This window comes from Rhynchophorus ferrugineus, unplaced genomic scaffold, assembly GCF_030347505.1.
Source record: "Rhynchophorus ferrugineus isolate W39M unplaced genomic scaffold, kcgeb_rfMv2 rfM11, whole genome shotgun sequence".
Classification (NCBI taxonomy): Eukaryota; Metazoa; Arthropoda; class Insecta; order Coleoptera; family Curculionidae; genus Rhynchophorus; species Rhynchophorus ferrugineus.
The window spans coordinates 32,905,268-32,920,528 of NW_027472590.1; the positions used below are offsets into that span (position 1 = coordinate 32,905,268).

The 15,261-nt window shown below is 34.2% G+C and overlaps 4 protein-coding genes across 8 annotated transcripts in view; 1 reads left to right on the top strand and 3 right to left on the bottom strand.

Moving 5' to 3' along the window:
• Positions 1 to 1,261: 1,261 nt before the first annotated feature.
• Positions 1,262 to 3,324, bottom strand: RpS2 (Ribosomal protein S2). Its single transcript, XM_076417554.1, has 6 exons — positions 3,194 to 3,324; positions 2,768 to 2,903; positions 2,551 to 2,703; positions 2,026 to 2,259; positions 1,691 to 1,832; positions 1,262 to 1,498 (listed from the first exon to the last, which is right to left on the bottom strand). The coding sequence occupies exons 2-6, from the start codon at positions 2,900 to 2,902 to the stop codon at positions 1,320 to 1,322; spliced, it is 843 nt and encodes a 280-aa protein (XP_076273669.1). The 5' UTR covers position 2,903; positions 3,194 to 3,324; the 3' UTR covers positions 1,262 to 1,319.
• Positions 3,325 to 3,658: 334 nt separating this feature from the next.
• Positions 3,659 to 6,101, top strand: LOC143204758 (coiled-coil domain-containing protein 22 homolog). 3 transcript variants are annotated; one of them, XM_076417550.1, is made up of 9 exons: positions 3,700 to 3,718; positions 3,787 to 3,840; positions 3,896 to 4,121; positions 4,170 to 4,425; positions 4,476 to 4,804; positions 4,856 to 5,070; positions 5,126 to 5,284; positions 5,339 to 5,504; positions 5,823 to 6,101. In XM_076417550.1, the coding sequence occupies exons 2-9, from the start codon at positions 3,791 to 3,793 to the stop codon at positions 6,054 to 6,056; spliced, it is 1,635 nt and encodes a 544-aa protein (XP_076273665.1). In that variant the 5' UTR covers positions 3,700 to 3,718; positions 3,787 to 3,790; the 3' UTR covers positions 6,057 to 6,101. The 3 variants fall into 3 exon arrangements, with proteins under 3 accessions (XP_076273664.1, XP_076273666.1, XP_076273665.1); XM_076417549.1 differs by having other exon boundaries at positions 3,659 to 3,840; XM_076417551.1 differs by having other exon boundaries at positions 3,660 to 3,840; positions 4,485 to 4,804.
• A 279-nt stretch (positions 6,102 to 6,380) lies between these two features.
• On the bottom strand, positions 6,381 to 7,775 carry LOC143204759 (uncharacterized). The gene has a single exon (XM_076417552.1). It carries the CDS (start codon positions 7,724 to 7,726, stop codon positions 6,431 to 6,433), a length of 1,296 nt encoding a protein of 431 aa, XP_076273667.1. The 5' UTR covers positions 7,727 to 7,775; the 3' UTR covers positions 6,381 to 6,430.
• A 1,213-nt stretch (positions 7,776 to 8,988) lies between these two features.
• LOC143204640 (LIM domain only protein 3) overlaps positions 8,989 to 15,261 on the bottom strand; it is a 63,872-nt gene continuing 57,599 nt past the window's right edge. For 2 of the 3 annotated variants that reach the window (XM_076417332.1, XM_076417331.1), the window contains 4 exons: positions 10,977 to 11,271; positions 10,796 to 10,921; positions 9,500 to 9,641; positions 8,989 to 9,351 (listed from right to left, as the gene is read on the bottom strand). In XM_076417332.1, the coding sequence (XP_076273447.1) occupies positions 9,136 to 9,351; positions 9,500 to 9,641; positions 10,796 to 10,921; positions 10,977 to 11,271 (779 nt within the window). In that variant the 3' untranslated portion in view covers positions 8,989 to 9,135. The remainder of the gene's footprint in view (positions 9,352 to 9,499; positions 9,642 to 10,795; positions 10,922 to 10,976; positions 11,272 to 15,261) is intronic. The other variant, XM_076417333.1, reaches the window with a different exon arrangement.

A 15,261-nucleotide genomic window follows, 5' to 3' on the forward strand; every position in this document is an offset into this window, starting at 1 on the left:
GGATCATATCTCATGTAATCAAGCTCTTGATTACTATTAAAATTAAGTTTAACATTTTAATAGCACATTCATTGAAGTAAAATGAGCATTTCGATAGAAAATAAAAATAATGGAAAACATCGAATGAAGTGGACTTTGTTTATTTGAATAGTTGTTAGTTATTGTTTTGAATTTTTAAATTTTAATCTTTTATTTACTTATATTTAGTTTTATTTCTTGTTTAAAATACAGTTTATCTTTACCTGGATGTATAACTTTTTAACTAACATTTTTGTTACTTTAAAATAGTCAAATTCTATAGAAAGATTATATCATTCCAGTTTGCAATACCAAAGCAACATTTATCGAATTTTGATTTCATTGTTTAAATTCATATTTACCATCCAAAATATATATATTTAAAATTTAGTATTTTCAAATGTATAAGGAAGTAAATAATTATTTCTTACCTTGTTTCTTTCAAAATGAACGTCAAAGAAAATATATAACCCCTGCCATATTTAAGTGGTTGGGTTACCATAGTTTACAAAAAGAACTAAACAAAATAATAACTGATTATGATCCAACATATTAAACAAAATTGTTCATTACCATTTACAACTTTTTTCAAAATATTCGAATTTTAGGCGATTGTTAAATGAATCAATAGTTTTCGTTACAACTCTCAGGCTAGAAGAGAATAGAAATATTAATACAAAGTTGGATAATTTAAATTTCAAATAGGTTCAAGGTATATGAATACTTGATTCTCTTCGCCCATAACACTGTTTCATAGAATGTTTGTGGCGATTTCAAGCTTAGTCACAGTAAATTATTATAAGAATGATAACACTTATTGAATTAGGCAAATGTCTCAAACTAAATTGACAATGACATATAAGACGGCACGGCATTTGTTTTGCATGGTTAACTAAATTTTCCTACTCTTAACATAAGCCCATTTTATTTAAAAAGCACACGCTACACATCAACAGCTTTCCACTATAGTAATTTTTCTTATTACTGTTTTCCAAGTAAAAATCTAGCTTGAGACCAGAATAATAGCAACTTATCTTTCTTAAAATAAATATTCTCAAAATGTAAGTATGCTTCTGTCCCTATAAATTGCATCACATGTGGAGTTATCAAACAGCTAAAAATAAATTTGAGGATAGACTGCAAAAATCATTAACGTTAACACAACGCGACCAAGGTTTTTTTTAGATTAAATCTATGCATTTTTGTTAATAAAATTTGAAGAAACAGCAAATGAAAGATAAAATAGTAAATAATCTTTATTGATGTTTGTTTAAATGAAGATGTCAAATTAAGTATCATTCTTAAACTGCTTCTGGCCTGACAGCACTGTTGGCCACACGGTGGTTCTTGGCCAAATAATCTGCATATTCTTGGTATGGAGTGCGGACCAGGTGAGTCTCCTTCCATAAGTCGGGTGTGAGGTATGCATAAGTCTTGGCAATGGCAGCATAAGTTGCTTTGGCAAAGTTGCCCAAAGTACCTTGAAAAACAAACATAAATTAATAACAAACAAATGAACACCTAATGCACGTGAACTGAATGAATGTTGAATCAGACATCTTAGGCCTTCACAGATGGTTATCTCTGGTGGAAACCGCGAAAGAATAAAACATATTCATCATTTCACGCGTATGAAACTTTTTTTTTTATATAACCTCATTATCGCCCTCACCTGTGGATCCTCTAGCAGATGTATAACAATCTTCAATACCAGCCATCTGAAGTAATTTCTTGGGAACTGGGGCTGATACAATACCAGTACCACGAGGAGCAGGAATCAATCGGACAGTTACAGAACCACACTTTCCAGTTACCTTAAAAAATAGATATATTGAGCTAATATTCTCCACACCTCATCAAAATTCAAACTATCTTTTATTCAGTCAGTTAAATTAGGCCTTCATCAACCAAATAGTCTTAGGTGGAAACCGCGAAAGTATAAATACATTCATCATTAATTTTTTAATAATTAAAACAAAAAACATTTATATATAATACGAAACTCACCTTGCATGGTACAGTATGGGGTTGACCAATTTTGTTACCCCAGTATCCTCTACGTACTGGGACAACAGATAGTTTAGCCAGGATAATCGCTCCGCGAATAGCAGTCGCAACTTCCTTGCTACATTTTACACCTAAGCCAATGTGACCTTTGCTGTCACCAATAGCGACAAAAGCCTTGAATCGTGTACGTTGACCAGCACGAGTCTGTTTCTGTACTGGCATAATTTTCAAAACCTAAAACCAACAAGAAATGTATTGTGCTGTCATTGTCAAATTCCAAGTAAAATATCCATATAAAATATTGAATGTCAGAAAAAATTGGCCATCATCGACAAAAAAGCCTCCAGTGGAAACCGCGAAAGAATAAATCTTATTCATCATATAAAATACTAAGGTCATAAGTTAGTGTGATAGTTTTCCAACAGATTAAACATTATTAAAAAACTTGACAACAAAGTATTGCTGTGTCAAGCTAAATTGTACCACCTGCTTAAGTAGCAGCTGTGTACAGTTAATTATACTCACTTCATCATTCAGGTCACTACCAATAAAGTGATCGATGATTTCATATTCCTTGATGGGTAAGGAGAAGAGATAAATCTCCTCCAAACTGCGGATCTTACCATCTCGAACTAGACGACCAAGTTTGGTTACTGGAATCCATTCCTTAGAGTCTTCCTATAAACAAAGATAATCATAAAATAACTTAAATCTTCAAATATCACTTTGGGGTATGACTTACCTTTCCGCGACCACGACCACGACCTCTACCTCTACCGCGACCACGGCCTCCTCTTCCACCTCTACCGCCACCTGGGGCGCCTCCGAAACCCCCTCTGAAACCGCCACGACCGCCGGCTGGAGCTGCGTCCGCCATTCTGCATAAAAAGCACTATTAGAACAACACTTATTTAAAATAATGAATATCAATAATAAGTAAATCAAACTCAGAAAAATCTAGGCCTTCATCGACTAGGTCTCTGGTGGAAACCGCGAAAGAATAAAATTAATCATCATACAAACACGTGGTCGTTAAAAATAATCAATTTTTTATAAAAAATAGTTAATAATCACTATGTAAGTATCGTAAACACTAATACCAATATATTTTGAAAAGATTACATGAGAAATAAGACGAATTAACTATATAAAATTATAAAAAACTTACTTATAGATCCTTCTTCAAACGCCGTCAACGAAAGAAAGAAACTTAATAGGATTTTATTGTAGAAATACGATACTAGTTGGCGCTGAAGTTCATCAAGGAGGGGAAAAGTATGTTCAGAAATTAAGTTATGATTAAAACATGGTGATTTAAGCCATGTTCATATATATTTGATCTTTTTATAATTTATAAAACTAAATCTAATTTGTTAATTATATTTATGTTGAATAAAATAATTTGCTCGGACATGCACTATTGACAAATAATAGATCTTCCGTTCGATTTAACATTTATACATAATCTAAATATTTAGGGCTACAAAAATTTAAATTGTCATGCAACGTTATTACTTTTTATTTGATATCGCATTATTTTCTATTTTAAAATAATTTTCATTGTCATTATAAGATACCAGCATTAGTAAAATAGTTATAAATTATAACTTCAAGTAGTCGAAACAGTTGATAGTAAAAAGTAGTTAATTACTAAATAGTGTATACTTGTTTTCGTCGATAGGTCCCAATGCTAGTAAAAAACTCTATATTTAAAGATATATTATTTATGTTAATTAAATGTGTTGTTTGATTTGAGAATAGCAGAATGGAGGAAGTAGATCGAATTATTATTGATTCCCTTAATAACATACAATGGTTAGTTATAATGCTTCAAGCTGCTTTACATTTAATTATACTGAATATTTTTCAGTAAAATAAGTGATGAAATTTCTAATCTAAAGCAATTCAATCCGAATCTTGTTCTGACTTCGATATCAACTTGTCTAGAAATAATAAACCCAGAACTTATTTTACCAAAGGAATTGCCTGGATCAATGAGTGCGAAAATTAAGGTTGCCTCTAGTATTGCTGAACATATTAGAGAAATGGGTTTTAAAGGAGATATGGGCTACCAAACCATTTTATATAGTAATGAGGTAGATTTTGTATTACTTTTTTTCTTAATCACTTATTAGTGCATTTAGATTGAAGTACGTAGAGTTTTGATGTTCCTTATTGAGAGACTTCCAAAAGAGGCTAGTCCTATTGTTACTCTAGAGCCAACAGGATATGCTTCCAGATCTCTAAAGGAAATACAGACTAGTTTACGGAATTATTTTAGTAGTATGTGGTTGCCCACAGCTCTGTTGCAAAATGGTACTAGAGAATATACAGATGAGATATTAGTAAATAGTTTTGGTGGCAGTTGTCCTGTGGAATCTATAAATTTACTAAGTTCAAGTGAATATTACATATTTTGTTATTTATTTACAAAACCAGCTTAATTACAGATTTTTTAGACATTCCAATAGTTACAACACATTGTACTAAAAAACAACTGATCAGTTCATTATTGTACAAACCAGCTGATTTTTCATCTTGCTGTAACTGGAAAGATCATTTAAGGACTGAGCCAATTGATAAAAATATTACTTCACAAATACTAGAAAATGTGCCTCAATTAGATTTAAAAAAAAATAGTGCTAGTACTACAAAAGGTGACAAGGAGAATACTGAAAAAAATAGCACAGACTTAATCTTACTTAATTGGTCACTTAAGAAAGAAGAATTATTGTCATTGCAGGATTCAGTAACTAAGTTGGAAGAAGAACTAAATAAAGTAATTGAATAGGTCAAAATTGTTACTAATTTTACTAATTATGTTACATAGATTATAGAGCAAAATGAAGTAGAAAAAGAGCAGTTGAATCAGTCTTTATCGAAACTGAAGATAGTCAATACAACTCTGGCGGTACTACATAATGATGACAATAAAAATAAATTGAGACATGCTATAGAAAAAGCTCAACATCGTTCGGTTGAACTAGCAAATCAATGGAATGAGATTCAGGCACCTTTATTGGAAGAACACAGAAGTCTGAAAAGGTTGGGTTTATTGTATGGTAATTTTTACCTTTACAAATAATTATTTATTTTGTAGCTCATTGAGTTCTGAAAACTTAAAGCATCATAGCGATGAATATAAGTACCGGAGCCTCAAAAATGTTCACAAGAATTTGATGATAGACTTTAAAGAGAAATCATCTCTCGAGCAGGTACTCATACAAAAGTGCAAGGAACTAAATAATAAAAATAACAGGTAAGCATTTGATTTGGTGGATATACCAAATGTATACAAACCAAACTATTACAGAGCGTCGTACACCGAACGGATTTTAGAAATAGTGGCTAATATCAAAAAGCAAGATTTGGAGATACAGAAAATTTTGTCGGACACTAGGAATGTGCAAAAAGATATAAATAATTTAACTGGCCAGGTGGATAGGTCGTTTACACTTAGTGACGAACTGATATTTTTCGTAAGTAATTTTGAAAGCTATTTTTGATTATTATACAATATATATTGTCACATTTACTAACATTAAAAACACATTAATCGTAAGTGATAACTCTGAGCATAAATTTTGTATAATTTTTTACATGAATGTTTCCCTTTTAATACATTTTGTCTATATAAGATTTTAATTCTGCTGTATATTTTAGGCTTGTTTCATACATTGCTGCAATTTTATTTTTTCCTTTTACCTACAATATTTTTGTTTGATTTATCCAGAGGGTTATGATGATAATAGTATGTTCGCAAATTCTATCAACTAATTTTATTTATTATCTTAAAGGACTGTAAGCAGAATGAAACTGCTAGAAAGGCTTATAAATTATTAGCTGCTTTAAGAGAAGAATGTAACGGCATCCTGCAGGCTGTGATAGATGTGGGTCAAGCCGAGAGGGAGTTCAGAAACCTGGAAGAGCAAGTTGAGACTGAATGCAACAAAGAAGTTAAAGATAAACTAGAAAAGGCTCAGAGCGATTTGAAAGAGATACAGAATGAAATTAAACTATTAACTAAATGATTATATTGTAACAGTTATTTATAAATAAAGTGTATGAAGTGTGAACTTTTTATATTCAATTTTTTTAAATAATCAAACTACAACCAATTAAGTTTGTTCGAAGAAAGAAGAAATTAAGTTTTATTTCACTACCAATTCTTTATTAGTAGACAAACAATTCAGCATAAAAATTTTGTAAACTGAATGGAGATTTTCAAGTCCAAGTTTGGTGTAACAAGTCACTAAAATGCTATAAAAGAAACATAAAGACAGAAGTAATTTTATATTATTGAGTGAATTAGCAATAAGCAATAAAGTAAAGGGAATTTCAGATGAGACAAAATATTCATTTTAAATATTTATTTTAGTAACCTATTACAAAACTTTAGTATCAACTACGACAAATGACTCCCATCAATTTGTTTAGATTGAACCTCAGGGGGGATATATGTTTCATCAATTTTCCTGGGTGATTTCTTATGACCAAACCATCTCTTTGGGTAGAACTTTTTCTTTTTGGCAATCTTCAAGTCAATTTGATCTTCATTGTCGAAGAACCATAATTTTTCCTCTTTTTCTTGCATAGCTTTTTTTAAGTCTTCTATGTCCTGCAATCTCTTGGCATTACTCAACCTTACTTTTTGTTCTTCAAAGGCTTGGAGTCGTTCCTCCTCCCATTTCTTGAAAGTTTCACATTGATCATAAATATCTTTTTCTGAAGTTTGTTGGTAGACCTTTTCCACATTTTCCATTAAAAATTTATTTATGTCAACTGATTGATTGGGCAACTGGTTGGTAGCATTTTTAATTTCACTATCTTCTGGTATTAAGTCAAGGACCTCTTTGAACAAAGGTTGTTTGATATTAGAAAAAATCTTTTTCAAAGCTTCTGTTTGGCCAAATAATGCCATACCCAATATCGAAAAACTCTGATGCAAAGGGTCATTCTTATTTTTACAAAACATCATCAAAGTTTTACCTGCCACTTTATTTGCATCTTTCAAATCAAAATGTTGATCATCATAGTGATTTCTTAAGAACTTGACTCTAATTTTTACTTCATCTTCAGAATCTTCTAGGATTTCTTCCTGTGGCCAACCTTTTGGATTTTGTAAATAATTAAAGCAGTGTAACAAACTAAACGCACAAGATAATGGATGTTCAACTTCCTCTTGTAACATTAACATACTGGCTATTTTAACTCCTTTAGCAAAATCTTTGGATTTCCAAAATGTATCCATTAAAATATTTGCCGTGTAGTAATCAATAAACAATCCATAATTTAATCGATCATCTAAAGCATCCATAAGATCTTCAATTTTTCCAAATTTTAAAAGAGCTCTAACTACAGCATGACTTGTTGCATTTAATGTGTTACTTGTATCTGCCGTAAGTCTCAACTTATGAACCAGATCTAGAAGTTCTTCAGAAAAATGCGAGTCAGTAATCGTATTAACAAAAATATCCACATCTATAGCACTTAAATGCTTAGTTTTTTGATAACGTTGCTCTAAATCATGATATAAATCCTCAGGTACCACTTTTTTGAAAACCGGACTCGATAATCTCTCGTTCCAAATTTCATTGCAATAATAAGCCTGTGAGAGAAAAGTTCTGATATATGTTTGTTTGGAAAACTCAATGGTTTTCAAGAACTGTTTCTTAGAAACAATTCTTACTGCCTTAAACATTTTTCAAACTTAATAAATCATTAGTTCGGAATTGAGGTTACGTTCACAAACTTCAAAATAGGAATGTGGAAAAATATTTTGTGGTAAAATATCGGTATTTTTCGCTGATATTTTTTCGAAAAAGTATCGATACTGTGAATTCCAAATTAGGGTTGCCGAAGAAATATCGATAGGTAATTATATCAATATATAGATATTTTTCATAAAATATCGACATTTTTAGATGTTCAAAGAAAAATTTAAAATATTTCTTAAATTCCTTTAAAACTTTAAAATTGGTAGTTAATTTTAAAGTTTATGGGCATTTTAATACTACATTTTATAGGTTTATTACCAATATCGTTGTTTTTAAAAATATTTAGAGAATATTGATTTTTAATGGGTCTATATATATGAATATTTTAGTATTTTTTTTTATTTTTCCAAAAAAACATATCGATAATTTTTTCGACATTATTAATTTAAATTAATGTATGGATATCGAGAGTGCATTCGTTTATATTTAAAATAGGGTTTAATTTCGTTTTTAGTACATTTTAGGAAATATTACAATAAGGAAATGAAACACTTATTAAATTTAACATTACATTTTATTATGTACAATTTCAAAATACCATAAAAAAAGTGATAATCCTGGTATATTACATAAATTAAAATAAAAGAAGATAGAAAATATACATAACGCAACTCTAGCATAAAACGCTTTTTACATTTTCAGACAAGTTTATTATTCTTATTCAAATACAATAGAAACACTATTATATATATATTTAGAAAAATACTTTTAACAGGAACGACTCAAGTAGCACAGATATGTATAAAAAGCTATATATATCTCGTATGAAATGAATGAGATAACAACGTAAATTGTAACATGAATGGAATAGGGCTCTCGATTTGGCGAATGAAAGGAGGAACTGAGGAAGCCCGTAATGTTCCCAAAACGTTATTTGGGATTAAAATGGATCTTATTTTTAATGTACCTTGAGTTAGGTTAGGAACCGATCACATTAATGGCATTTTTGACATTTTATTAAACCTATCGCGTCTCCATAGTCTCGATATACTGTGCATTAATATACTTTATAGGTTGACACATGTCATTTGTTTTTATCGGTGGCATTTGTTTTCGATTATAAACAAAATAAAGGTTTGTTTTGTGTTTTTTTAAACAGATATTGACAATTTAAATATTTCTTTTGTGAGAAATAAATAGTATGATGTTTAATATGGTGGTTATGGATAATATATCTATCGGAAAGGAGTATTTTAATGCACATATATAAAATAATAACAGAAGAAGCAAAAATCACATAAAACATCGTTATGTACACGTCGGTTTCTTGTCTCTCGTTTAAGATTTGGTCGAAATGGACTAAAAAGAACAATGGTTGGTGGAAGCCTTCGTGTCAGTGCAGATCGAAGTTCTCAGAGTCGGGGCTGCCGTAGCCACTACTGCCGTCGTCTCGAATGTTAGTGCGCGGCCGCAGTCGCTCTTCCGAAGTCTTCCCGCTGCAAAACGAAGGCGAGCTTAGCAGATCAGCACAGTGTGACAGATGAGGATAAGATCGATCAGTAATCGTCATCCTCGGCCTTTTAGGGCCTCTTGGACACTGCGCTACTGGCTGAAAGAGATTAGTCTCAGGCTGTTAAAACTAGTTCGAACATTTCAAGTGATTAGTTTGAGATTAGTGTGTTACGCCAATAAAGAAGATTGAAAATTTGGAAAATTTGATTGTGGATTTATCGTTGTTTATGGTGATGTGGTCGTACCTGAAGGTTACTGACTTGTCTTCGTATATGTGCCAAGCTACTGGGATTATAAGCCATATTGGCGAACACCAATCGTTCTTCGTAATCGTATTCGCACAGGATTTTGTTTTCGCAGAGATAGAAACGGTCGCCTACGCAGAATCTGTAACAGAAAATCTGTAAAGTGAGCGCAAGTAGAAATAATATATGTCATTGTTAACAAATCAGTTACCATTGGGGAAATGATTATCGCTTGTTAATATTGTAAGTACTGGGTGAATGTAGTGTCGCTGGAAAGGTATAATTGCCACCTTTGGTGCCACTATTACGCTCATTTGTTTTTAGGATGGGAAATGATTCTAACCACTAAATAATGTGTAGGACAATGCTCACTTTCAAGGTTTTATACCATGAAAGTTTTTCGGTAATATTAAAATTTGAATCAGAAATAAGTTAACAAGATTTGAAACAATTGCAGATACAAGGATATATGTATCACTTACTAGGAGCGCAACACCAGATGCGGATCATAAATACTTAGAAAAATTATGTTAATGGGGATGTGGATATTAGGTGCTTGCATATATTTTGATCAGCGGTATCTATCGGCGACAATGTGAATCTACTACCGTCTGCCTTATTCTGCTACCATTTGATCTAGTCTCTGCAAAACTCTCTTAATAAAGCTGGCTTCAAAAGAGTTCGCAAAAATCACTTGGATCCATTTTTCGCTTAGAAATCCATAGAAGATCACAAAAGCGTGATATTGGCAATATATTAGCCTTCAACTATGACGTGTATCGGCTGTTTTGAATTCCGGAATCAAAAAAATTATCAAGAAAAGAAAACAGGTTGACGTTCAAGCATTCGTTAACATAGTTTAATGGTGCTTGGTCAAAGTACGTCCAGTTTAGACCTACGCGTTGCAGTTCAATAGCTATCGCCATTTAGTTACTCGAAGTATCTTTAGCCGAGGAACTATCGAAATTTGTGAATCTCGAAGCAATGAAAATCGCTGCATATTTTGCATACCGTAGACGTTTTAGTATAAAAAATTGATGTTTAGAAAATTATCAAAGCTAAACTGTCGTTTTACACAAGAAATTTTATTACAACTGAAAGCTCTCCAGACCGAATAACGACGACGTATAGCCGGAAAGTCGGAAGTCGTTACCTCGGAAAGGTATTACATCGCGTGACTATTATACTACGGGTTATTAAAAAAATTATACACTAGTGTAGTTAGGCAACAGGTCCAGTCCAAATAAACCCCAGATGGAAGAAAGGAGACTAGAAGAAAAAAGATGTAAAAAATACCTGTGATTGCACTGTTGACACGCGAAACACTCCAAATGATAAACGTTGTTTTTCGCTCTCATGACCATCTCGAAGGCCGGTATCACCTTGGTGCAGGCGGAGCAGTATCCGGTCGTGCCAAATAATCTGGAATAAAAAGAACGTGAAAACGGCAATTGGGAGTAGAGTACAGCGTACCTACCGGAGATAGTCCCTCTTGCACAGGATCAGATTGGCTTTGGTGTAGAGCGTGGAACCGACTTCGCCAAGGCGACAGTCGCAACAGCCGCATTTAAGGCAGTCCTCGTGCCAGAACAGGTCGATGGCCTTGAGCAGGAACCGTTCGGTGATTCGTTTGCCGCAGGAAGCGCAGTCCTTGACACCTGTTCCCGTAGCGCAGGAGTTATTGGTAGCAGTTGACACTGGCACGGGAGATGGACCCGATACTGTTAGACCTGCAGTTCTGACGGTGACTCCCGGGTGATCCACTCTGGATTCTGGAATACAATTACCATTAGATCATTGATAATTAATAATAATTTGTGTTGGGAACTATCGAGTCAAATTGACTATCGACTGTTTAGCAATTGACTACTTTTTCTATTGTGTTTCTATAGTTTTTATAGTTCTATGGTGTATTTTTATTATAACACATCAATTGAAAAGTCCCCGGTCTAACACAAAGATGGCGCTACTGGAATTAAATCCACATGTTTTTTAGTTAGCCCTAACCTTCAAAAGATGCGTGTATAAATTTGACAGCTGCCGGATCATTAGTTTGTGAATTATTGAAATAAATATTTTGTTTTATAATAATACATACCAAAAGAGGTTGTTATCGACGAAAACATTTAAAAAATTCACAAAATGATTTTGAATGACCGTAAATTGAAATTGAATGAAATAGCAGACACTCTAAAGATATTAACTGAACGTGTACATCATATCATTCACGAATATTTGGGTATGAGAAAGCTCTGTGCAAAGTGGGTGCGGCGCGAGCTGACTTTTGACCAAAAACAACGACGAGCTGGTGATTCGGAGCAGTGTTTGTAGATGATTAAGCGTAATAAACACAAGTTTTGCGTCGATATGTGACAATAGATGAAACATGACTCTATCATTTCACTCCGAAATCCAATCGACAGTTATCCGAGTGGACTGCACACGATGAACCCCCACCAAAGCGTGCGAAATCGCAACGGTCGGCTGGCAAGGTTATGGTGTCTGTATTTTGGGATGCGCATGGAATAATTTTTAATGACTACCTTGAAAAAGGAAGAACCATCAATAGCGACTATTACATAGCGTTATTGGACCGTTTGAAGGAGGAAATCGCCGATAAACGGCCGCATTTGAAGAAATAGAAAATGCTGCTTCACCAAGACAATGCGCCATGTCACAAGTCAACGAAAAAAATCCATGAATTGGGCTTCTAGTTGCTTCCTCAACCACCGTATTCTTGAGATCTGGCCCCCAGCGACTAGTTTCAGTTCTCAGATCTCAAAAGAATGCTCGCTGTGAAGAAATTTTCATCGAATGAAGAGGTGATCGCCGAAACTGAGGTCTATTTTGAAGCAAAGGACAAATCGTACTGCAAAAATCACTCTTGAAGAGAATTATGTTGAATAAAAAAACTAATTTTGCCAAAAAAATGTGTTTTACTATGGTAGGCCGGGGACTTTTCAACTGACTTGTTATGTATTTCCCAAATTAAAATAAAACAAGTTCGCGTGGTTTGGTTCGCTTCAGTCTTCTGATTTCCTGCCTGTTGTCCAGTAGATGTATTGCTTCCACATTGCTGTGATTTAGCAACATTATTTCATGTTTTAAGGCCAAATCTTGAATCACTTCGTATATCCATTTGATTCCAAGGTCATCGTGCAGCTCTTCATTGGTTACGTAGTGATAAGCATTGGTAAAAATACCGTAGAACTTTGTTCTGGACGTGTTGGATTATTAGTTGGTTTGATGTTTTAGTCAACCCCATATTTGCACGTCATAAGTCCAAATTGGCTTTATAATTGACTGATTATAAATTATAAATGCCTGGAGCATTTTAAATATTACTTACATATTCCTATTAATGAATGGGTATACATATTAGTACATATTCATATTCAATACATATCGCCAACAAATATTGCTCTTTTTTGGTATTACGATTAATTGTGTACAACTGCCAAAAAATGGTGTTGCTTGTTCCAGCGGATAAAAAAAATAAATAAGATTGCAAAGATAAAAAATAAATGCAATTAATTCATTTTTAGTTTATAATATTTAAGACAATAACAATGTAGAACTAGAATGAATGTAATAAATATTGCCGCTTCTCTCGCCCTTATTTTATATATGGGAAATCGTATCTTATGTCTTTTTATTTTATGATTATCATTTTTAGTAATTCACCATTTGATTTTTGATGTCAAAGTCAGGCACGAATAAATCATGGTTAAATCCAAACAGCTCATCATCTCCATCAGCCTAAAAGGAGCTGCCAAGTAATCCAACTAATCTCTTCAACGGTATACCGGATCTAGACGAGGTCCGAGTTTTCTCCTCCCATCGCCATCCCCCAACCGCTGAAAATCCTCCCGTTCCATCTATCCCCCCCTACACCCGTCGCCTCCCTTTCGATTCAATCGTTCGACATTCGCCGCTCAAAAGAAAATTGGATCCCTAACCGTCTCTAGGTCCATTATGACGACTCAATTCCTTAAACTGCCACCGTAATGTCATCAATTCAGTTTGGATCTATTTCCGCGGCACACGAGCTTGATACCGGGGACGTGCATTGGTTCGGGCCACATTAAGATCGGTCAGATGACGATACTGAGTTTAAATTTTAGGTTATGAACTTTTGGTTATGTTTTTTTTCTGGAGACAAAAAGATAAAATTATGTCGTCGCGCTTTTTAACTCTAATGTCGACCAATAGATGATGAACCTCGATATAATTGAACTACCTGGTGGTTAGTAATAGCGCTTATTCAGTTCATTTCCAACTTCAATAAATTTGTGTTATTAACAGGTCAATTGAAAAGTCCCCGGCCTACCATAGTAAAACACATTTTTTGCCAAAATTATTATTTTTTTATTCAACATAATTCCCTTCAAGGGTGATACACTGATTATAGCGACCCTCCAACTTTTCGATACCATTTTTGTAGTACGATTTGTCCTTTGCTTCAAAATAGGCCTCAGTTTCGTCGATCACGTCTTCATTCGACGAACATTTCTTTCCAGCGAGCATTTTTTTGAGATCTGTCCACTGCGTTCACCGTCTTCGGTGCTCATTTCACCACGTGTAAACTTAGCATACTAATCATTGATGGTTGGTTTTCCTAGGATAGTGTCCGGAAACTCGGCATCAAGCCAAATTTTTGCTTCAACTGTATTTTTTCCCTTCAAAAAGCAATATTTTATCAACACCTGAAATTCCTTTTTATCCATTTTTTTCACAGTAATAAAAGTTGCTTAACTCAAAATACTATACAAAATGCTAAGACAAATGTATTTATATTTTATATTAACATCGAACCGAATACTCATTAATTAAAATATGCGGACGTTCGAGTTATAATCAATTAACTTACCACGCGAAATGTAAACAGGTCGAAAAATAAGCCAATGTCAGATAAATAACAACTTAACCTTATGGCGACTTTGACGAATATTCGCACTTATTTTCAAGTTGGACGCGTGACGTTTCTATTCGCACGAGCCAACTACGTTCTCTTCAAGGCATATCCTCCCAGCCAGCGCCACCGTATCCCCATCCCCCTAATCCTAAAAGCTCTTCCGGCGACCGTCAAAGTCGATCTGGCCGACGCGTAAAAAGCACTTGGGCCAAATTGGCTGCAGATGTCATGACTGTGTAATGGCGCCCGCCGCTCGCCTGCCTCCGGCCCATTAAATCTCCGGAGTTAATACAAAATGCATTTGTTGTTATTCCATTATGTAAATGAAAAGTCGGACCGCGTCGATGGAAAAAGGCGTTGCGAGGAAGGGGGGTGGGGACTGATTTGGCGAAGGCGAAGGGGCACGAAGCGCATTTCCGTCTTTGGTCGAAATGCGTTTTGTAAAGTGATTTTGAATAGTAATTTCATTTCAAACCGGGATTAGAACGAAAAATACATCAATTGAGTGTTTTCAGGCTATATTCTAGATTCTAGGCTAGATATCGGTACTATTTTCGTTTTTATTATCTCGCTTGTGTACGAATAATAATTAGACCAAAAATAATTCTCCGAAACGGAAATTATTCTAGACAGACTACCAGAGACCGCATAATGGAGCCGAGAGCCCTCCGTCTCCCGTTTCCTCGCCCGTCCCGTAGCGCTTGTTTGCGCTCCGTTCTCCGACCGCCCGAGCCTTAACTATTTTAATTAAGGCGACGGCTAATTTCGCCACGAAGAAACCGTTGCAGATGGCGCTGCCGTCTGTTCACGGACGCGCGGCTATTGTTTTCCGACCGCGTTCCTCTTT